Below are 22,979 nucleotides of genomic sequence, written 5' to 3' on the forward strand. Positions count from 1 at the left end.
TCGGCACAGACTCAGTGGGCCGAAGGGCCTGTTTCACCAGCTAATGACTTCCAAGTGCGATAGTCGACATTTAGTGCCTTCATGTCAAGCATACTTGAAGCGGAGCTTTGGCCAACCCCACTGGTCTCCTGTCCCCGGCTTTTTTTTAATTCATTCATGGGATGTGGGCGTCGCTGACTAGGCCAGCATCTATTGCCCATCCCTAATTGCCCTTGAACTGAGTGGCTTGCTAGGCCATTTCAGAGGGCATTTAAGAGTCAACCACATTGGAGATAAATGTAGGCCAGACCAGGTAAGGATGGCAGATTTCCTTCCCTAAAGGACGTTAGTGAACCAGATGGGTTTTTACAACAAACGACAGACAATAGTTTCATGGTCACCGTTAGACTGAGCTTTTTAATTCCAGATTTATTAATTGAATTCAAATTTCACCATCTGCCGTGGTGGGATTCAAACCCATGTTCCCAGAGCACTAGCCTGGGCCTCTGGATTACTGGCCCAGTGACAGTACCACTACGCCACCACCTCCCCCTCACCATAAGATCATCCTTGGGTATGCAACCATCTTCCATTCTGCGGACGTGTTCGATCCCCCAAAGCCACCTCTGTCTGATTAGTGCCAACACGGTTGGGAGCTCTGCCTTTGAGGCAACTGCCACATTAGTGATTTTGTTCTACCAGGATATATCCATAATGTGCCACAGACAGCGAAGATGGAAATTATTGAGCTTCTTTTCCTGGTAGCTGTAAGTCGCCCAGGTTTCACAGCCATACAGCAAGGTGCTGAGAACACAGACCTTATAAACTCTGAGCTTGGTCCTAAGGGTCAGCTTGGTGTTATTCCATGTGCGTTTCGCAAGTCGACCGAAGGTGGTAGCTGCTTTCCCCATGCATGGATTGAGCTCTACATCAAGGGACAGATTGTCCTTCACCATGGACCTAAGGTAGCAGAATTTGCTAACCACTTCCAGTGGGGCATTATTTAGTGAGATCAGGAGCAGATATGCAACACCATGTCCCGTGACCACAGTTTTCTTGACGCTTATAGTCAACCGTGTAACAGCCCCGACAAACAAATTTTTCTGCAGCACTTGTGGAAGAGCCTGTCACTCTAGAATTGGCCTTTATAGCCACTCCAGGCACTGCTCCACACACCACTGACACCCCCATTGTCTCTCGAGATAAGGAGGCCAAAGATAGTCAAGAAGAACAAGTCACAGGCATGGGAGAGACAGTCCATGAGTCTTTGTAGTTGAGTTTCTGTGTGAGCTGCGCGAGTAGCTCATATGGAAACTCAACTGCGCTATGTAATTATACCTCACTGAATATCAACTATATGACACCAAATGTCCAGCAAGATTAAAGACTTCCCCATCTTAGGAATGTGCAAGTACACATTCTGCATAAAAATGGGTTTTTGCACTAAGTAGCACACCTCTCAATTACTGCACTCATTCAAGCAGGACAACTTTGAATTTCAAATTGGGCTGAAACCGTTTTGAAAATTCGCTATATAATGCTTTTACTTCATGCTTGAATTCAAAAAAGCTGAATCAAAAGGATAACTTTGGGGTTATAAAAATTGCAACAAATCCACAGTATGCTTTTTCCCGTTGAAGTCTCGTTTTCCTTAGTAAAACATGAATATCGTTCTCTGAATGGATCTTGGTTTGTATCACAGGATCTAAGAGAATCTCACATTCACACCACAATGTCACAGAGAAAACCACTTAAAATATGCACCTTGGCCATTGTTCAATGTTTTTCCCTGCCACGCTGGTACAGGAGTGAAATTTCCAGCTTGCTTTAGGATAAGCAAGTGGTTTGGTATGTTAACATACTGTAGCATACAGGGCTGCACCTATTCCCACACAGTGAATTCCCAATCTCGACCTAGTTGACTGATTTATTGCATGAAGGCCAGTGTTTTCACACAGGAAAGAGAGGAAAATGTAAATATTATAGAATGGTTACATCACAGGAGGCCAATCAGCCAATCCAGCCCAATTCTGCTCTCTGCAAGAACAATCCCAGTATGCTGCCATTTCCCTACAATTCTTTTCCCTTCAGGTGCTTATCCTGTCCCCTTTTGAAAGGCATGACTGAATCTGCCTCCACCACCTTTCAAGCAGTACATTCCCGATCTTAACCTGATCACTGCGTAAAAAAGTTTATTCGCCTGTCGCCTTTGGATCTCTTGCCAATGACTTTACATCTGTGGCCTCCGATTCGCGAAAATATTCAAATAACCTGGTTTGCTTGCACAGAGCCCCTCAAACTGCTTCAACAGCAGCATTAGGAGAGGGCTGCACACTGGTTGGCCATCAAGCCGGCCAAAGAATACGCTTAACAACCGAACAGAGAAGTTAAAAAAAAAGTGCGCCAAAATAAGAAAACAGAAAGCAACTGAGAGCTGAATGAGTGGGCAATAACTTAATAATGTCTAGCATTTTTGAAGGTATTGAGGTGACAAGGTAGTGATAAACAGGGCCTTTGGTTTGTCCCGATTTGACTTTTTTTTTGATAAATCGAGTTTATTTTTAAACGAGAAAAGTGCATTGACAAGACTTTTTTTTTTTAATTACTGAAGTTAAGCTAATCTTTCCATAGACTTTCATATATTACAGTGCTTGAAGCTATACACACACATATACACACAAGCAATGTAACATTCAGTGAAGTTAATCCCAGAATCAAGGTTCAAATCAGGTGGTGCGGTGTCACTTTAGTTCAAGTCACATAATTCAATTGCAAGAGCTAGTAAATCCATCGTCGTCAGACACAACACCCCCACAGGTCAAAAAAATATATAAAATCATAAACAAAGGCAATATTGCACTAAGCTGGTCTAACATTAAACCAAAGAACACACATTGCAGTATGTTCCAAGGCAGCTGGACACCTTAAACAGTAGAAATTATGCTGATAAATCACTTACTCTTTCCTATTGTGGTTTATGTCACTTCAGCCCCACAGACTTGTTATTGCCTTGTAAAAACCTGCAGACTATACCTAGTTCTGTATGAAGACAGTGAAAAATTGACAGTTCCCCAAAAAAACAGAAAACAAACTTCATTGAAGCCTTTCATATTCTTATTTTTTCCCCCCCCCAATCAGTCTGAGTGAAAAGTCAAGGGTGAGAAATGATCGTTTCCCTCAAATCCCATTAACTCTCCCATTGTACTACCGAAATGTATTTTAATAATCCCAGTCTCAAGAGTCATTAAGGCATAGAGGGAGATCATTCAGCCCATCGAGTCCATGCCGGTTCTCTAGAGCAATCCAGTCAGTCCCATTCCTCTGTTCTATCCCTGTAGCTCTGCATGTTTATCACCCTCAAGTGCCCATCCAGTTTCCTTTTGAAATCATTCATTGTTTCTGCTTCCATCATCCTTATAAGCAGAGTGTTCCAGGTCATTACCACTTGTTGTGTAAAAAGGCTCTTCCTCACATCCCCCCTGCCTCTCTTGTCCAAAACCTTAAGTCTGTACCCCCTAGTGCTTGTACCATTAGCAAATGGGAACAGCTTTTCTTTCTCTACCTTAGTCATCATGTACATCTCTATCAAATCCCCCTTCAATCTCATTTGCTCAAAAGAGGACAACCCCAGCTTCTTCACCCTAACCTTGTGGCTAAAACCCCTCATCCTAGGAACACTTATGGTAAATCTCCTCTGCACCTTCTCAAGAGCCCTCACATCCTTCCTAAAGTGTGGTGACCAAAACATTGCAAGTCTGAGCAAAGTTTTTCCTGTTACCTGCTCTGAATTTACCTTTCACTCATTTCCATTTCATTTATGTCCTCCTTTCTCGATAGTCTTTGAAGTAATAATCTGGGTTTACTTTATTTGTAACGTTTAATATTCTTATACACTTCAGTGAAGAATGCCCCTTTAGCTATTTTCTTTGTGCACTGCAAAATTTAATTTCCCCACGCATCAGACATTAGCCTGCATCAGCCTCATGGTTCCCGAAGGGTCTGCCCTCACAGCGTGAGGAGTGAAAGCTGGGAGATTTATTTGCATGTTTGCATACCAGAGTTACCAGTCAAGAAGGAAGCTGGAACAGGTCCAGGCTGGAAGGTACACCAACTAAGCATGTGAATAGTACATTATACAGCTCGTTAAAATGAAAACTACTTGAAAAATCATACCACTGTCATTAGCAACTTGTCAAACCACTGGAGTTTCAGCTCAGCTTTTGGCCACATATCAGGACGAAGAGCCATCTTCAGAAGGCTAACACAGCGCCTGGACAACATTTCTCCTGGCGAACCCGCTGTGTTTGAGGAGTCGTTCACCTGGGATTCAATTGCCACATATATTATACAAGGCTGAAAGCGGTAACTGTCTCAGACGACAATGTCACTGGGACCAATTTAAATATTTGCTTTGTTACTGCATCATAAGAGATTTCCATCATACATTAAAAAAATGAGGAAATGCTTACAATTATTTCATTGCCGAGATGAATCCAAAGTACTCTAACAGCAAGGATAAGCTACAGAAAGCATTCAAAGATCAATCCAAATAATAATGGAGAATTGTTTTTAAATGTACTTGCTGAAAACTGAAAGCTAAACAGAATACATGTGACCTCCTCTTTGTTTGGTCAGGTTGTCTTAGCTATCCAGCACTTTCACCTCCAAGTCACAAGGCTGTGACTTCAAATCCCACTCTTGAGATCTGAGCAAATAATATATACTGACATTTCAGCGCAAAGCTGGGGAGTGTGCCAATTTCCAGATGAGACATTAAGTTGCTACTTCATATAACTGTTGTGGTAGGTTTTAAAGGTCTTGTGACACTATGAAAAGAGCAGGGAGTTCCCTCCATGCCCTGGTCAACTTTCCTCCCTCAACCAACACCAGTAAAAACAGATGTTCTGGTCATTCTGCTATGGGCACAATGGCTGCCGTGTTTGCTCACAAAAATGTAACTGCATATAGTAATTCATTCTACATCACGTGCTTTGAGACACTTTGAAACACTTGAGATGGTGCTCGATAAAGTTAAGTTCTTCATTCCTTTATCTATAAGGAGCCCACCAGCCTTCCTATTTCAGTTCTTCTAAAGGGTCTTGTCCCAGAAACATTAACTCATCTATTCTCCCTGCAAATGACAATGGACCTGGTGTGCATTTGCTGTTTTTAAATTCGCAATAAGTTGCATTGGAATGTTAACATCCTCGCAAAAGGATCTGAATTTGATGAAGTGACAATCGGCTTTAGGAGCGTTAGTGGGGGGGAGGGGGGGGGAAAGAGAAAGTCGTTTGGGGGGGGGGGGGGGGGGAGAAAGTCGTGGGGGGGGGGGGTGGAGAAAGTCGTGGGGGGGGGGGTGGAGAAAGTCGTGGGGGGGGGGTGGAGAAAGTCGTGGGGGGGGGGTGGAGAAAGTCGTGGGGGGGGGGGGAGGAGAAAGTTGGGGGGGGGGGGGGGAGGAGAAAGTTGGGGGGGGGGGGAGGAGAAAGTTGGGGGGGGGGGGGAGGAGAAAGTTGGGGGGGGGGGGAGGAGAAAGTTGGGGGGGGGGGAGGAGAAAGTTGGGGGGGGGGGGAGGAGAAAGTTGGGGGGGGGGGAGGAGAAAGTTGGGGGGGGGGGGGCCAGGGAGCAGAGAATATTTTGCAAGACAATCATGCTATTTTAGTGGCTACGTGATACTTTTAAATGGATGGCCTGTTCTAGCTTTGCGTATTCTCTGAATGAGTCAAACTTAACCAAATGTTTCTGGGTAAAGTTTAAAGGGAAGATGGAACTGACCAGAGGGGCTGCATTGTTAATAATGTTGGACAGATCCACATCAATATATGTTTAGTTTTTTAAGCAAGTTTTATGTGGGGCATTTGCATATAGTTTTTTTTAAATTCCTATTAAGTAGCAGCAGAAAAGCAATTAATAAATTAAGAGAAAAATAATTTAGGTCACAAATTCTGCATCAGTCAAATTAACAGAAGGATTCCAGCAATAAGGTACAGAAAATGCTAAACCTTACGATAAACATTTCACCTTTGAGACAATTCGAACTTCCATTGGCTACTATGAACAAGATGCAAACTTGGTTAAAGTTCAATTAAGTCTAATTTGTCAAAAATTAGGTGTTTCTAGTTTGCCTCATCTCATGTCTTAAGAAATCAACAGTCTGATTAATGAGGATCCTCAAACAAAGCTAGTGAGAACCAAAAACAGTTTGGAGTTTTCCAGATGGTGAGTAATGCCCTTGGTTATATTAGCAGGCTGGACAGTGAAGTGCAGTAAACCACTGCACTCCTGCTGGGCAGGTCAACGCCACAGCAAGATACCAAGCACTCAAGGCTCCCACGGAAACTTAAAAATGCCTCTTCCACATGGATGATGTCAACTGTAGTGTGGAAGTTGTACTGACACAACATGACATCTTGAAGTCTGCTTGGGTCAGTTCTACTTCCATCCTAGAGTTGAGCCAGTACCACAGCACCAATCAACCAGCACCTTAGGTGGGTCTTGGTGCAGCTAAGGCTCCCAAACTGATGCTATTACACAATTTTCGTACTGCATTAACTCTGAAAGAACTTGCACTTTACGCAGCACCTTTCATGACCGCAGGTTGTCCCAAAGCGCTTTCCAGCCAATGAAGCATTTTTGAAGTGCAGCCACTGCTGTAATGTAGGAAATGTGATAGCCAACTTACACACAGCAAGTTCCCACAAACTGCAGTGATAATAACCAGATTATCTGTTATTTTCAGTGCTGTTAATTCAGGGGTAAATATTGGTCCAGACACTGGGGAGAACTCCTCTGCTTTACTTTGAAATAGTGGTCATTGGATCTTTTATGTCTGTCTGAGAGCACAGACGGGGCCTCAGCTTAACTCTTCATCCAACAGACGGCACCTCTGGCAGTGCAGTGCTCCCTCAGTACTGCAGTGGAGTGACAGTCTAGAATTTGTGATCAGGTCCTGGAGTGGGGCTACGACAATAGATTCTATGAGAAGCTCACATTATAGGTAAAGCATTGTTGATGACGCACAGTCCAATGCATTGCCTCAAAGGGGTAAAGAGGAGTGAAAGTCCCTCGTTAAGTTTGACATATGATTTGGTCCTGAGCCAACAAGATTTCTGACAGACGTGTAACCAGAGAAGTGGACAGCTATACCGATTTTCTAGAAGAGCACCATCTGAGAGAAATTGTAACTAAAATCTGGCAATGTATTACCAAGTTATTAAAAGTGACAAGCAGATATCACAACATATATTTTTCTACACCTCTACAGAAAAGAGGGAGTCATAAAGCAATGCATTTATAGTATATCTATCACGTCTCTCACAAATGCTATATATGCACAATGAATTACTTTAAAGTGTAGTGTCTGCTACTAGTGTCTGCTCACAGCACGATCTCACAAACAGCATTAGGATGATTCAGCAGCTAATATGGCTTTTTTTCTCTGTGCTTTCTGATTGAGAGAAGGGGAGATCAAGAAGCAGCTCTGCTGCTCTTCTAATAGTAGAGTCCTCCCTAAATCACAGCAACGGCCAGACAGAACTGAGGCTTAATGTATTATTCAAAGGACGATACTCTGACTGTGCAGCAGTCCCTCACTGCTGCACTGAAGTGTCTGCCCAGAATTTGAGCCCTTGATAAAGAAAGCCTTGCATTTATGCAGCACCTTTCATGACCTTAAATCGTCCTCAAGTGTTTTACAGCCAATGAAGTACTTTTGAAGTGTAACTGTTGTAATGTAGGGAAACACAGCAGCCAATTTGCTAACAGCAAGCTCCCACAAATGTGAAAATGGCCTGTGATGTTTTAGTGATGTTGATTAAGGGATAACCACTGTCCAGGACACTGTTCATCTACGAAATGGTACCACGGGAACCTTTACATCCAAATGAGAGAACAGATAGGCCTCGGTTTAACATATCTAAAAGACTGCACCACCGACAGTGCAGCACTCCCTCAGTACTGCACTGGAGTTTCAGCCTAGGTTATTGCTCAGGTCTCTTGTGTGGTCTTGAATCCATGACCTTCTGATGCAAAGACAAGGGTGCTCTGAAACAAGTAGTAGTTCTAAAATATTCCTAAATAAATGGCAGAGGGTAGGGAAAGAATTGGGATAAAGCAATAACAGAACAAAAGAATCTCCTCAATGTAACAAATGTCTCAAATGCTGCATCAGTGTTGAAAATTCAAATCGAATCTCAATGCCATTAAAGTTCATTGCCTGCAGTTATTCTTGGACATGACAAAGTAGTATGACCTTTACCTGACAAGCTATTCTGATGAGGAAATTCACTACGGTATCAGTGTGTTGCTTATCAATGGGTTTAGAAAGCAGATGATCAGCCCCTGTTAAGGACTGGCTACGCCCAAACACCTGTTGGTTTAAAAAAAACATTTAAGTGAGGCTACTGTCGCAACTAAACAGAAGATGAACTGCTTCGAGACCAAATCCAGGCACCAATTTTATTTAAAATTGAATCACTACGCAGCAACAATTTTTCAAAAGTTATACATTTTATGTGCAGAGTAAACCTGGTTCCATGGATGTAATGAGCCGGAACAGTGTCTCCAAAAATGCTTTTGCTTCAGAAGCATTCTAACCGACTAACTACTTTACAACTTATTAGGCCAACACGCATTCTAATGTATCAGGAAGGAAGGAGTATGAGTTCTGAAGGGTCACTGATCTGAAACGCTAACTCTGCTTCTCTCTCCACAGATGCTGCCAGACCTGCTGAGTATTTCCAGCATTTCTTGTTTTTATTTCAGATTTCCAGCATCCGCAGTATTTTGCTTTTAAATTAAAGGAGTATGAGGGAACTGACTACTTTAGCTCAAGGCAATCTTTTCCAGTATAAAGTACACTATGATGTTTAGTCTCTCCATCAGTAGCCAGATTTGGCTTCAGAAGATTACAAAATTACTTAAGATTCAAAAACATTCGCAGTTCTCTCAACAATGGGAGATAATTTCCATAGTACCAGAAGGGAGAATTGGGTCATTTTCCACATCGTGAGGGCTCATCTTAGACCTTCTCTGAATGCCAGCTGTAAGAAAGCTATGACCAGAGCTTTATGCTGGAGTCCAACCGGCAAGGAGCAATTTTGTAGTTATGTGAAAGCATCCCCTATTTCAAACTTGCTTTTTACTGGATGCTTCCAGCGGAGATGAGGTTTAAAATCCACTTTCTAAATAGGCAAACAAGAAAAGGCTGGCTGGGAGTTCCTAATAAATATTTCTTTTTTTCTTCCTCCCCTTGCAGTTTAAAAAAAAATCCAATTAACAGTTCTGATGAAAGGTCACAGTCCTGAAATGTTAACTGTTTTTCTCTCCACAGACCTGCTGAGTATTTCCAGCATTTTCTGTTTAATATTTTAGTGTCTGTTTAACATTAACGTGTGCAAAGCAATTAACTAATAAAACTATCGCATCAGCCAAGAATAAAAAGGGAACGGTCGTATTCTTTAGAGTTTAACATATATTAAGGAAACCTTCTGCAATACAGAAATTATTACACTGTATGAAAAATGGATGCAATTTCTAATTTGAAAAAAATATAAGTGTCAGGATGAATAAAATACATTAAGTAATACAAAGATGTAGAGGATGCCTACTGCTGCTCATGACTGAATCGGGGCATATTCCTGGATTTGTGGCATTTCCAGTTTTGCCAGCTAAGTTTTTTTTGCCCCAGAAATGAAGAAACATTAGAATTAAAAACTAAATATGACCATTTGTGCAGCTTAGATCAGAAGATGGTCTCCTATTGGACCACATTATTTTCAATCAATGACTTTAACACTACAACCACTCTAACAACACAGATATACCAAATTCATTCCATCAGACGAGCAACACAAAGTGGAGCCAGGTTTGGCTAAGTACCAACTATGTGAAAGCATGAAATGCTATATGTTAATATCCAGGCTGTGTTGCCAGATTTATAATAGTTCAATTATGTGAGAACATGACAGATCAACTGCAAGAACTAGTTCACAATTCAACACTGTGCTCAAGGTAAAGCAGCTAATTATCTACTTTGAACTTCAGACACTGCTGCTCTTAATAGCTTTTTTGCACTGCATAACGCACAACATACTTCTCAAACTAATGAACTCAAATATTTGTATCTCAAAGTCACAAACAAGTTTTAATCTATTGACTAGACAGCTCATTTACAGTAATTAACAGTATTACTACATTCACTGGAAATACAGTATTCAACTATATTTAAATTTCCCAGCCAGACTAATGCATGAAATGGATTTTAACGCAATTTGAACCATAGTACAAATGATGTAGTGCCAGAATTAATTTAACCACATCTAGAACTTCATTTATATAACTTCCCTAATGAGATGATCAAAATGTCAAATACACAGCCCAATTTACTGATCCTTTACAGACTCAAACAAATGAAAGATTTACTTGCCAAAAAAATCCAAGGTTCAAAAAAAAAATTAAGAAAATGCACAACTGTTCTGAAACCATTGTACTGTCCATTTCTGGATTGCACTCACAGTTCCAGCGTTTGTTCTGAAGCGTTTCACATCCTGAGCGGAATCCACTGACAAACCTCGTCTGACATTACCATTGGTTGCACTGGTTCCCTCACCGCTGCCATTTGCATCAGGATCGGAATCTGGCTACATTTTTTTTTTTTTAAAAACAGCATACGGGGGGGGGGAAAAAAAATGATTTCAATATCTAAAAGTCGACAGGTCACATATTTCATTGCCATGTACGAAAAGAATAAACCAAAACAAAAAACACATTTACGTTAGACATACATCTCATTTCAGTAATCTAGATGTACACATTAAAGGAGTTTTGCTTCCTTTTCTTCTTTTGGTTCCTATGAGGTCAGTTGAGCTGCATATTAAACAATTTATTTATATAGCACCTATAATGTAATAAAACATCCAATTTGTACAAATCGGCCTTATTTTGTGCTCAATACACTCTCAGGTTCAGCAATACCCATCACGGAGTGGATCCCATATCATAGAAATTTACAGCATAGAAGGAGGCCAGTCGGTCCATCGTGTCCACGCTGGATGACATTTAGCCATCCGTATCTTCACACAACTGCATGCACCTTTTTCTCTATAAACTGTCTGGCTACATGCCAGGTGTCACAGTAAGAAAGACAGACTTCCATTCATACAGCACCTTTCACGACCTCATAACGTGACACAGACAATGAGATATTTTTGAACTGTAGTCACTGTTGTAGAAAATGCAGCAGCCAATTTACACACAGCAAGATTCCATAAACAACAAAGTGATAAATGACAAGATAAATCAGTTGGTTAAGGGATAACTATTGGCCAGAATACCGGTGAGAACTCCCCTGCTCTGCTTTGAATAGTTCCTTGGAATCATGGGAGGGGGGGGGGGGGGGGGGGGGGGGGAGGGGCCTCAGTGTAATGACGCATTTGAAAGATGGCACCTCCAACAGTGCAGCACTGCCTCAGTGTTGCACTGCAGTGTCAGCCAACTTCAGTTCAAGAATTGGCAGTGGGCCTTGAACTCACAACATTCTGACTCAAAGGCGAGAATGCCAAGGCTTACACAACTATGGGACTACTATCTTTAATGATACCAAGAAATGTTTCAGATTGTAAATAATTCCTCCTCCCCAGCATCGTTAACTGACCCTTCAAACCACTGGGCTAAAAAAGATGCATTATCCTGTAGAATTATAGCTCAGAGCTAACAGATACCAGACCCCCATTGAAGAATTAAATAAAAAATGAAACCAGATACAATAAATCCAGATTTCAGTCCCAGGTGAAGACCCCCCCCTAACAAAAATAATTCTGGTAATAAAAAAAGGAACCAATTTTTACAATGTCCAAACTATACCTGGACACACAGAGTTAAATCCAACTGTAATCTGGATGGATGCTGGTAGAGTCCTTCATTTATAAGGATAACATTCAGTGAATTTATATGCAAACAAACACACAACTCTGAACATCAGAATTCAGATCTAAAGCAGCCAATTTCAAAAAACATTCAACTGCTCAATGCTAAAACGGTTAGCCTCCTTACTCAGATTCAACAAGGAATCCTTGGAAGTATTTTTAACTCTCTGGCAATTTAGAAGGAAACAGTGCTGCATTGTTGGAATCTAGCTTTACAAAGCCCAATTTACACAAACGTGCTCCTCACTTAAAGCAAAAAAATTTAATACCTTGGACTTTTGTCTGTACCCAAACCTTGAATTCCATGTTAAAATGTCTAGTTGTCATGCTTTTAAAAGGTGGGACATAGTTACCTTCTAAATATACTATTTTACCTGCTGGTCTTTGATTCTCTGCAGCTCCCACTTAATGACAACTTCAGCCAGATCCACAGCTAACTTCCTCTGTTCAATGGTAACACTAGGCGTGAAGCCTAGTCGCTGCATAGCACTAACCATGTGTTGCACAAGGTGATGTCGCACCGGGAAGTATACCTAAAAAGAAACATTATTCCCAATGCTATTACAGAATATTCAACACACTTCCTTTTATTTAATGTGAAACTAACAATATACAAAAAAAGGATCCGAACATGCACCTGTATAAAATACTGTATACTGGAACACACCTCTGCAGATGGGCAGACATGAATTGTTGCAATTCACGTACCACAACTTCTGGTAATTATCATTCACATTTTTTTTCTCTCCTGATCAAAGGCATAATTCTGTCAGATCCTCTTTTATATTAAGGATACCAGACAGGTCACAGTACAATTAGGAATGGGAATCAAACTAATGGGTTCAAATGATGGCATAAACCATGAAGAAATGAAACTGGACAGACCACCCGGCATTGACCGAGGCACCAGAAACTACAAAGGCAAACCCAGCCCTGTCAACCCTGCAAAGTTCTCCTTACTAATATCTGGGCGCTTGTGCCAAAATTGGGAGAACTGTCCCACAGACAAGTCAAGCAACAGCCTGACACAGTCATACTCACGGAATCATACCTTACAGACAATATCCCAGACACCTCCAGCACCATCCCCAGGTATGCCCTGTCCTACCGGCAGACAGGCCCAGCAGAGGTGGCAGCACAGTGGTATACAGTCAGGAGGGAGCTGCCCTGGGCGTCCTCAACATTGACTCTGGATCCCGTGAAGTCTCATAGCATCAGGTCAAACATTGGCAAGGAAACCCCCTGCTGATTACCACCTACCTCCACTCCTTCGGCTGGTGAATCAGTGCTTCTCCCTGTTGAACACCAATTGAAGCAAGGGCACAAAGTGTACTCTGGGTGGGGGACTTCAATGTCCATCACCAAGAGCAGCTCGGTAGCACCACTACTGTCGGAGCTGGCCAAGTCCTAAAGGACATAGCTGCTAGACAGGGTCGGCGGCAGGTGGTGAGGGAACCAACAAGAGGGAAAAATATACTTGGCCTCGTCCTCACCAATCTGCCTGCCATAGATGCATCTATGATAGTATTGGTGTGACCACCGCACAGCCCTTGTGGAGACAAAGTCCCGTCTTCACACTGAGGGTACCCACCATCGTGTTGGGTAGCACTACCACTGTACTAAATGGGATAGATTTCTAACAGATCTAGCAACTCAAAAGTGGCCAACCATGAGTCTCTGTGGGCCATTATCAGTAGGAGTTCCTCAAGGTAGTGTTCTAGGCCCAACCATCTTCTGCTGCTTCATCAATGCCCTTCCCTCCATCATAAGATCAGAAGTTGGGATGTTCACTGATGATTGCACAATGTTCAGCACCATTCACGACTCCTCAGATACTGAAAGCAGCCCATGTCCATATGCAGCAAGACCTGGACAACATCCAGGCTTGGGCATAAGTGACAAGTAACATTCATGCCACTCTAGTGCCAGGCAATGACCACCTCAAACAAAAGAGAATCTAACCATCTCTCCTTGATGTTCAATGGCATTACCATCGCTAAATACCCCACTATCAACATTCAGAGGGTCACCATTGACCAGAAACTGAACTGGACCAGCCACATAAATGCTGTGGTTACTAGAGCAGGTCAGAAACTGGGAATGCTGCAGTGAGTAACCCACTTCTTGTCGCCCCAATGCCTGTCCATCATCTATAAGGCACAAATCAACAGTGTGATGGAATACTCTCCACTTGCCTAGATGGGTCCAGCTCCAACAACACTCAAGAAGCTTGACACCATCCAGGACAAAGCAGCCTGCTTGATTGGTACCCCATCCACAAACATTCACTCCCTCCACCACTGACGCACAGTGGCAGCAGTGTGTACCATCTACAAGATGCACTGCAGCAACTCACCAAAGGTTCCTTCGACTGCACCTTCCAAACCCGCAACCTCTACCACCTAGAAGGACAAGGGCAGCAGATGCATGGGAACACCACTCCCTGCAAGTTCCCCTCTAAGCCACACACCATCCTGACTTGGAACTATGCCACCGTTCCTTCACAGTCGCTGGGTCAAAATCTTGGAACTCCCTTCCTAACAGCACTGTGGGTGTACCTACACCCTAAGGACTGCAGCGGTTCAAGAAGGCAGCTCACCACCTTCTCATGGGCAATAAATGCTGGCCTAGCCAGCGACGCCCACATCCCCCAAACGAATTTTTAAAAAGTGCAAGAGGGTTAATCCCAAAACTGAAATCTTGCTTTTGCAGCCGAGCCAGATGTATTTCGCATCAGTTTTTTTCCCTCTCTATTTTAACCTCTGCTGGGACTGCTTCATTTCTTGCAATGTCAGAGTGATGGTGCAAAATGACACCAGCTTTTTGCGAGATATCAGATTCAAGCTACAAAAAGACCACAGAATATCTAGTTCTTTCAAATGGCGAGTTTAGGAAGGAATCTACCACCCTTCCTGTGGCACGGAACGTTTTTGCAATGCTACTTTTGCTCCTCTTCCCTGACCTTTCCTTCGGGTTTTGAGATCTGCTTCTGATTGCACATCTATCCTGTTTCCTTCAAACAATAATAGATAACTGCAGAGAGCAGCTTGCCTTTCTACCCGAGAGCAGCCAGCAGAATTGACATATAAACGAGGATGAGAATACTCCTCCTGCTTAGGCACAGAGGAATCGATGATTTAAAAAAAAGACCATCTTGTTTGCCTTTGACCCTCCTGGTAATTGCATGATACAAGGATAATGGAATTGTTGACTAATCATAGAAATGAATCTCTATCAACTAGACTACAACAACCCAGAAACAAGAAAAACCAAGTGATGGAAAGCTTTGGGAACCATGGGCTGAATTTTACCGGGGGTCATGGCAGTGGGGGGGACCGTAATATACTTGCGGGAGCGGCCCGCCACGACCCCCGACGCAGAGAAGGCCCTGCCGCATTTACTGGCAATGGCGAGGCCTTGGTGCTGCCTCCCCGCCACTTGGCGGCCGGGCTTTTGTTTAAATGGTAAAATCCAAGTAAATTGTCCCGGCGGCCGTCGCGATATTACGGCTGCAACTTGCACGCCTTCGGAACTCCGTACAGAGTTCCGAGGCAAGACGCTGGTGGGGAGGGGGGAGAAGCGAAATTACCAGGGCAAGGCAGGTGGCGAGCAGGGAAAGTTTTTTTTTTATTGGTTGTGGGCTGATGGGAAGGGGTTGAGGGGCAAAGGTTCTGAAGGTGTGGGATTAAAGGTCGGCATTTTCCAAAGTGGTTTTTGGGGATGCAAATGTAAATTTATGGAATGTAAACTCTGTGGAGGGTGGGGCGGGGGGAGGGAAGACAGTAATCAAAAATATTTTACAATTTTATGCACTTTCTATTGAAATGGCACCTTTAAAGATGCAAGTGAAAGTGAAGGGTCTGAAGCCTTTAAAAATGGTGCCGACACCTGCACAGTGCAGCCAGATGCCATTGCCAGGGACGAAGTGGCTGCCCCCTCTACGTCATTGGGGGGCGGCCACTCCACCCCCTCCATTTAAAATGTGCCCCCGCACGAAATACCGCGAGGGCTCAGTGGCAGCGCCTCCGTGTCTTAGGATCATCGAGTTCACACTACGATGTGTGGCGCGCTAATAAAATTCAGTCCCACATGTCCAAAGTTACCTTTCGTTATCTTTTTCCCCCTGAGCATGTTACACTTACCACAATTCATGTCTCAAATGCTTAGTATGCATTTTGCTTTGGAGGTTGTTAATATAGAAGTTCACTTTATTATTCTTGCAACAGGATCTTACCCTGAAATGTTGAACTATGAGATGCAAGATATGGACCAATTGAGGCACAGTGTGCCCTTCTTCCACAATGATTTTTCTTGTCCAGTGAGTCAGCATTTGATGCCCATCTTCCATTCGAGCAGGAACAGCAGGAGTCAAGATGGCCATCGCTTGCCTGACTACCAATCGAGCTTCCATAGCATGGGCTTTTAGCAGACTAAGGAAAACCTGTGCAAAATCATGATAACATCCAAATTTTAATTTAGAAACGCTTGACCTCTACATGATGTCGGCATCCTAAATTCTTAAAAATATTCATATTGCAAGTTCAGCCATCATCCTTGTACTTGCTGACCTGCATTGGCTCCCGGTCTGACAACTCCACAACTTTAAAATTCTCACCCTGTTTTCAAATCTCTCCATTGCCGCGCCTGTCTTATCTCTAACCTTCTCCACCCCCATAATCTTTCCAGATCACTGTGCTCTCCAATTCTGACCTCTTGCGCATACAAGTTTTCATTTCTCCACCACTGGCAGCTGGACGTTCAGCAGCCTAGGCCCTAAGCTCAGTAATTCCCTCCCTAAACCCCTCTGTCTCTCAACCTCTCTTCCTTTAAGACACTCCTTAAAACAAACCTCCTTGACAAGCTTTTGGTCATCTGTCCTAATAAGTCCTTATGTGGCTCGGTGTCAAATTGTGTTTGATAATCATTCCTATGAAGCGCCTTGGGACATTTTACTATATTAATACCGCTATATAAATGCTTTTGCAGTGCTTTCACATGATAGTTAAATTTTGACGAGAGGCCAAGACCAGCACTACCAAAGGTATGGTTTTAAGAACAAAACTGAGAACCCCTTTGAACTAATTAAGCTATATAGGAGCTATGTCTCACCAGCCTGAAAGTCCTGTTTTTATTTTGCCTGTGTAACAAGGTAAAGTGCTGGAGCAGTCACCAGTTGTTTTTCTGCATTTTCACTAGTACTTAAGACAAACTTCTACCTTACAAAGCGTCTGATTTATTAACTTTAAAAACAAGCAAAAACGTTTCAGATAAAATATGGCACCTCTAAATTCCTAAGGATGCCCCAAAGCACTTCACAGCCAATTAAATATTCTTGAAGTTTAATCACAGTTGTTATTTAGGCAAACTTAACAGCCAATTTTGCACACAGCAAGTTCCCACAAACAGTAACGAGGTAAGAGACAAGATGATCTGTTTTTGGAAGCATTGATTGAGGATAAATGTTGGCCAAGACAGCGGGAAAACTCCCTGCTCTTCTTGGAATATTGTCATGGGATCTCGTACATCTACTTGAAGAGGCACACAGGACCTCAGTGTAACATCTTATCGTAAAAGAGCTCCTCCGATACAACAAAGCACTCCCTCAATACTTAACTGATATATCTGCCTGGATCACTGGATCATGGGCTCAAAGCCTGGAACAGGACTCGAACCCATGATTTTCTGACTCAGAACTAAGTGCGTGAATGCGCTACCTGAAAGCTAATTTAACTTAATTGTGCAACAGTTTCTTTCCTCCAATACAACTCGAAATCTGAAACAAAATTCAGAAAACATTCACTTTGCATATAAAAATCATCTTAATTCAAACTAAAAAAAAAAACTTAGTCTTTCTTACTAGCTCAATTCCAGTTACACAGACATTACTTTAGCAATGCTATACTTAAGCAGGTTTATGTAAGAGATATTAAATTGATGTTCCAGACAGTGCCCTTTAAGTGCAAAATATCTAGTTCTGTCTCTGATTTTAAACTGTTTACCTCCAAGTCTGAAATAAATGCGTCAGCTGTTGAACATAGCAACAATTTTCGACGGTAAACACAGCAGTTGGACCCAATTTTACTCAGCCAGAGAACATCGAGTTGCTCTATACAAATATACAGTAAAACCTGAAAATCAGTCACCTCAGGGACTGACATCAGCAGTCGTTTTTTCTTTTTTGCAGGTGTCCTTATTTTCAAATGGTTATTGCCTGTACTATAAAAACTTTCAGCAGAATGGGGAGTTCTTTACCCAGTGTCCATGCTGCAGAGAAACCGCTCTATCCCTGGGATTGAGTCGTGCAAGCATTCAATTGCAAATACAAGTGATTTCTCTGCCGCTATACATGCTGGGTAAGGAGTCTGCTATTCCACAAAGGCTGTTTATTCCACAAAAACCCACCGCAACCTTGCGCTAACTGACATACACTGACCTCATGAAAATTTGGGAGGGTGGTGGGGGGGGGGGGGCGCAGAAAGAGAGCAAGGGGAAGCTCTAGTGATCTTGACCCTGTGAAAGTTTCAGGTACAGCAACTTTGCAAAAGGCTGTGTGCTGGGTTTTACTTTGTAAAGGGTACATAGCATTGAAGGCTATCGGTAATTTGCAATTTGCGCAAATCCATGGTTTCAGAGTGCCTCTTGTAAATAACCTGCACTGTAAAATGTACATCTCTGAACAAGCACCTGTTTAAACAGATTTCACTGTTGGTAGATGTAGCCATTAGCTTCTCAATTAAAATCTGATACTCAAGCTTACATCTTCCATAAGAACCATACAGAGTTACATGGTTGATAACCTGAGGCCTACCTGCAAGACAATCTTTTTATGAATTGCAAATTTGGCTATGATATGCGCCAGTAGTAAGTGGCCACTGTACTTGCAGGCTGGGTCCACACAGGTCTTGGAAAGCAGGCAGGGCCAAGCGAAAGTCATTAGACGCCTCAGTTTACTGTTCCGATTTTTATTGTTGTCGTGGATGTGGTGAGGCGCATGCTCAACGAGAAGAGTTGCAAATTGCAGCAAGTAAATCCTTAAAGCATCTAACATTTCAGCATGCTTCTCCGGGTCCAGTACCTGAGAAAAAGAATAAACTTACTAATCAAATAATAATTAATAAGCACAGATTTAAGGTACTGGCCAAAGAACCACAGGGGAGATGAGATGAGAATTTTTTTTTTTAACACATGGAGTTATGATGATCTAGGATGCATTGCCTGAAAGGGTGGTGGAAGCAGATTCAATAGCAACTTTCAAAAGAGAATTGGAAATATACTTGAAAAGAAAAAATTTTCAGGGCAATGGGGAATGAACAGAGGAGTGGAACTAATTGGATAGCTCTTTCAAAAAGACGACACAAAAACGATGGGCCATTGGCCTCCTACTGTGCAATATGATTCTACGATAATAAGTCCAACTGAAATAATGTAGATACTGCAACTAGTGAAATGCTTCTGGAGGCTACGCAATTTTCTCATTCTTTTTCATGACACTCTGTAGTCGCAGTTACATAAATAAAATATGTTCACACAATATAAATTATGTAAAAGCCGTGGGCATCTTGAATCCTCCAAAGGTGCTCAAGGTGCAGAGATCATTGCTGGGAACATCTTAAAATTGTGGAGATGTCTGAATTATTAATATTTAGCATCCAGAATCTTTTTCTTGTAAAAAAGCAGAAATGATTTATGAGGTGCCATAGGTGGGACCACATTTTCAGTCCCGTGAAGTATAATCACACTTTCACACTGATGAATAATTCATAGGAATTAAGCCGTTTACCACACTAACACAGCAAAGAACAAATGCATGAATTTGTAACAGAAAATTCCTTCGCATGTATTTAACAACAAGAGCCTTGCATTATAATCCACGTTGTTAGCGTTACCTTGGTAATGAAAACACTCGTGATGCTTTCAGGGTTGTCCCCCTCGGGATTTGGTGGCCCTAACAGTTGCTCCCCTTCACCTTTGTCAAAGCTGGACTGGAAAGCAGGGATCAAGATGTGCTGCAGAGCCTAAACAGGAACACAACAGCAGAAAAAGTCAATAAATAGCACAATATAAACCTTAACAGTATATACATTAGAAAAATTAAACAGCTGCAAGGTTCATAGAATCACAGAATGATACCACACAGGAGGCCATTTGGCCCATCGTGCCTTTGTGGCATGCCATATAAATAGTACATTATATAAAGTTTGGTTACTTCTTCCAGTTCTGAAGATAGAATATAAACTCTTATTTATGTAATACAAAATTTCAATTTTAATGCAAAGTGTTTTTAAAAACTGGCACAAAATTAAAAGCTGAAATAAACAAAAGCTTATTGTGAACAGGTAGATCTACCATAACGACACGAAGACGACATGTTATTGTGCAAAAGTAACACATCAGACAACAGGACACAAGGTCAGCTGTGCACCAACCTCTGCATCCTTCTAAAGTTTATCTGGCTGAGTAAATGCCACCAATTGTTGTAAGCATGTTCTATAGCTCATGTATACTTGTTGGCACCGACTGGACCACAAGTGAGGTCCAAGATAATGGAACGACACGCAGCAAATAAAACCGCAAGTAAATATTCTGTAGTTTATTTTAAGTTGTGAATTCTTGTTTAATTGCAACACCAATAACTCATTTTGTTTCACTAAAGTGCTGCAGCTGAAGGTCCTGCATTGCTTTGGTCACATGGGCCTTCTTTTGGTATTTAAAAAGTAAAACATTTCAATGATTAAATCATATAGAATATCTGATAATTAAATCCAGTCATCCATCATTAGCAATCACAGCAGAAAGTATTTAAATGCACAAATATATTAAATCTAGAAATACTCTGTTACAGTTTTCCATTAGAGTTACATTATAATAGTTAATCATTCGGGAGAGTGATGGAACCAATGGCAGCAATTAAAAATGCTCTTGAACTGGCTTAGAGGCTTTGAAATGCCCAGTTCTAGCTAACAAATCAATTAAATGATATCTGAAGTGATCAAATACCAAATAGATCAGGGTCATAATTCTACTTTCAAATTTATTAATCTAATGAGCTATGATAAAATTCTATATCATGAAATTTTCTTTTCTCTCTTCAAAGCAAATGAATTAACCTTGCTATAAAAATGCCAAGTGTTTGCCTTCACAATGCAATCTGAAGAGCGGATGCCAGCATCCAGAGGACACAGATTTAAGGGTAATTCACAAAAGAACCAGACGGGGGTTGAGGGGCCATTTTTTCAAAAGAAAATGCAATTTGTTGTTGTGATCTAGAATGCACCACCTGAAAGGAAATGCAATAGTAACTTTCAAAAGGGAATTAGAAAAAAACTTCAATGGAAGAAAATTGCGGGGCTATGGGGAAAACTGCAAGGGGACAGGACTAATTGTATTACTCTTTCAAAGAGCTGGCACAAGGACAATGGGCCGAAAGGCCTCCTTACGCGCTTCAATTGTCTGGGAGTTCTTTGGTTCTGACATTTCCTACCAAATAAATGCTTGCATGCCAAGAGATAAACACCTGTGTTTCTGGGCATACCTGCCGGAACTTCAAAGTGCCACTCAGCTCATTTCTACAATACAGTGTAGTCACCTTGGCTTTAAGCTCATCTCCAAAGTTTGGATCATAGAATTCAACGAATCGAAAGAAGAGGGCACGTTTCTGTACCACACTGTAATTCTTTGGGATCTCTTCTTCCATGTACTCCTTCAGGAAAGTCATATTGCTCAGGAAACGCCCAGTAAACGCTCGAAGCAGCTGAAACAGCAGCTCAATCTCTGCATAGTTTCGCCTGGAGGAATGGTAATATTTAGAACAGATTAGTTACTTGAAAAAAAACTTAACTAATCAGTTATTAAATTGTAAATGTAGCTGTAGCCTCAAACCAAATCCCAAACAGACACTGAATCAGTACTTAAGTGCACACACTTTTACTCTAAATAGTTAAATGCGCTTTGATTATGAAGGGTTTTGATAGAGTAAATAAGGAGGAACTGTTTCCATTGGCAGGAGGACCAGTAACCAGAGGACATGGATTCAAGGTAATTAGCAAAAGATCCGGAAGGGAGGAGAGGTGAATTATTTTTACACAGCGTGTTGCTATAATTTGGAATGCACTGCCTGAAAGGGCAGTGGAAGCAGATTCAATAACTTTCAAAAAGGAACTGGATAAAACTGCAGGGCTATAGGGAAAAGAGCAGGGGGAGTGGGACCAATTGGGCAAATTCTTTCAAAGAGCCAGCACCGGCACAATGGGACAAATGGCCTCCTTCTGTGTTGTATGATTCCAGGTCAATCCATTATTATACGAATTTTAGCAATTCCAAACAAAGGTGCACTTCAGAAAATAATGTAATAGGCACGCAGCAACATAAAGTCTAGAAATCCATAAATCATGGAATTTTAGGTGTTTGAATTACAGCAACGCGATAGGTCAAAGCTGCATGTCTTAAACATTAAACACGGATCTCTAGAAGTTTTACTAAGATTTTATGCTCAAAATATTTCCCCACGAGTAAGAGATTTACAAGTATATGATTATATGTAATGGAAAGACCTTTCATCTCACCCCCTGCAGCAAATAAATGCTACAATTTTCCCTTTAAGAAAAAATACATACTTGCAGTAATTCAGTAAGCAGAATGCCAGGAGCTTTGGTTCCTTCCAGTGAGTGGCAACCATGCTTTCCTTACGATGTCGTTCCTGGAAAGCATCACTCACCCACACCCGTCGTAAGTGGCTCACCAGCTGAGGCTGGCCAGAGAGCCAGTTTCCATCGTTCTTCACTATAATGCTGATTATCTGTTAAATAAAACAGAAGCTGGTGGGCCAGGGTAGCTGAACCAACCCTTAATAAATAGCTTGCTGCTGGCACTGTCCCTCAGTCTGAGGAATAGGGGAAGGGTAACATATGGGGGACGTTAAGTACCTTCATTTTTCAAATTCACCTCTCATCAACCCCTGCCAAACTGCACAGTAAATACATTTGGCTTATAAATTGGATGGTACCCAGCTGGCTTAGTTGGTAGAACATGAAATTCTTAATTTCGGGGCATGGACCTGAAGCCCGAACAGGCTCAATGGAT

General features: G+C 41.9%; 1 protein-coding gene across 3 annotated transcripts in view; it reads right to left on the reverse strand.

Annotated features, from left to right (window-relative positions):
* Positions 1 to 22,979, reverse strand: part of trrap (transformation/transcription domain-associated protein) — a 218,468-nt gene that overhangs the window by 112,654 nt on the left and 82,835 nt on the right. For all 3 annotated transcript variants that reach the window (XM_068056569.1, XM_068056568.1, XM_068056567.1), the window contains 9 exons: positions 22,514 to 22,695; positions 21,487 to 21,685; positions 19,787 to 19,915; positions 18,709 to 18,975; positions 16,135 to 16,341; positions 12,275 to 12,433; positions 10,491 to 10,616; positions 8,234 to 8,344; positions 4,153 to 4,299 (listed from right to left, as the gene is read on the reverse strand). In XM_068056569.1, coding sequence (XP_067912670.1) covers positions 4,153 to 4,299; positions 8,234 to 8,344; positions 10,491 to 10,616; positions 12,275 to 12,433; positions 16,135 to 16,341; positions 18,709 to 18,975; positions 19,787 to 19,915; positions 21,487 to 21,685; positions 22,514 to 22,695 — 1,527 coding nt within the window. The remainder of the gene's footprint in view (positions 1 to 4,152; positions 4,300 to 8,233; positions 8,345 to 10,490; positions 10,617 to 12,274; positions 12,434 to 16,134; positions 16,342 to 18,708; positions 18,976 to 19,786; positions 19,916 to 21,486; positions 21,686 to 22,513; positions 22,696 to 22,979) is intronic.

This window comes from Heterodontus francisci, chromosome 24, assembly GCF_036365525.1.
Source record: "Heterodontus francisci isolate sHetFra1 chromosome 24, sHetFra1.hap1, whole genome shotgun sequence".
In the NCBI taxonomy this organism is placed as follows: domain Eukaryota; kingdom Metazoa; phylum Chordata; class Chondrichthyes; order Heterodontiformes; family Heterodontidae; genus Heterodontus; species Heterodontus francisci.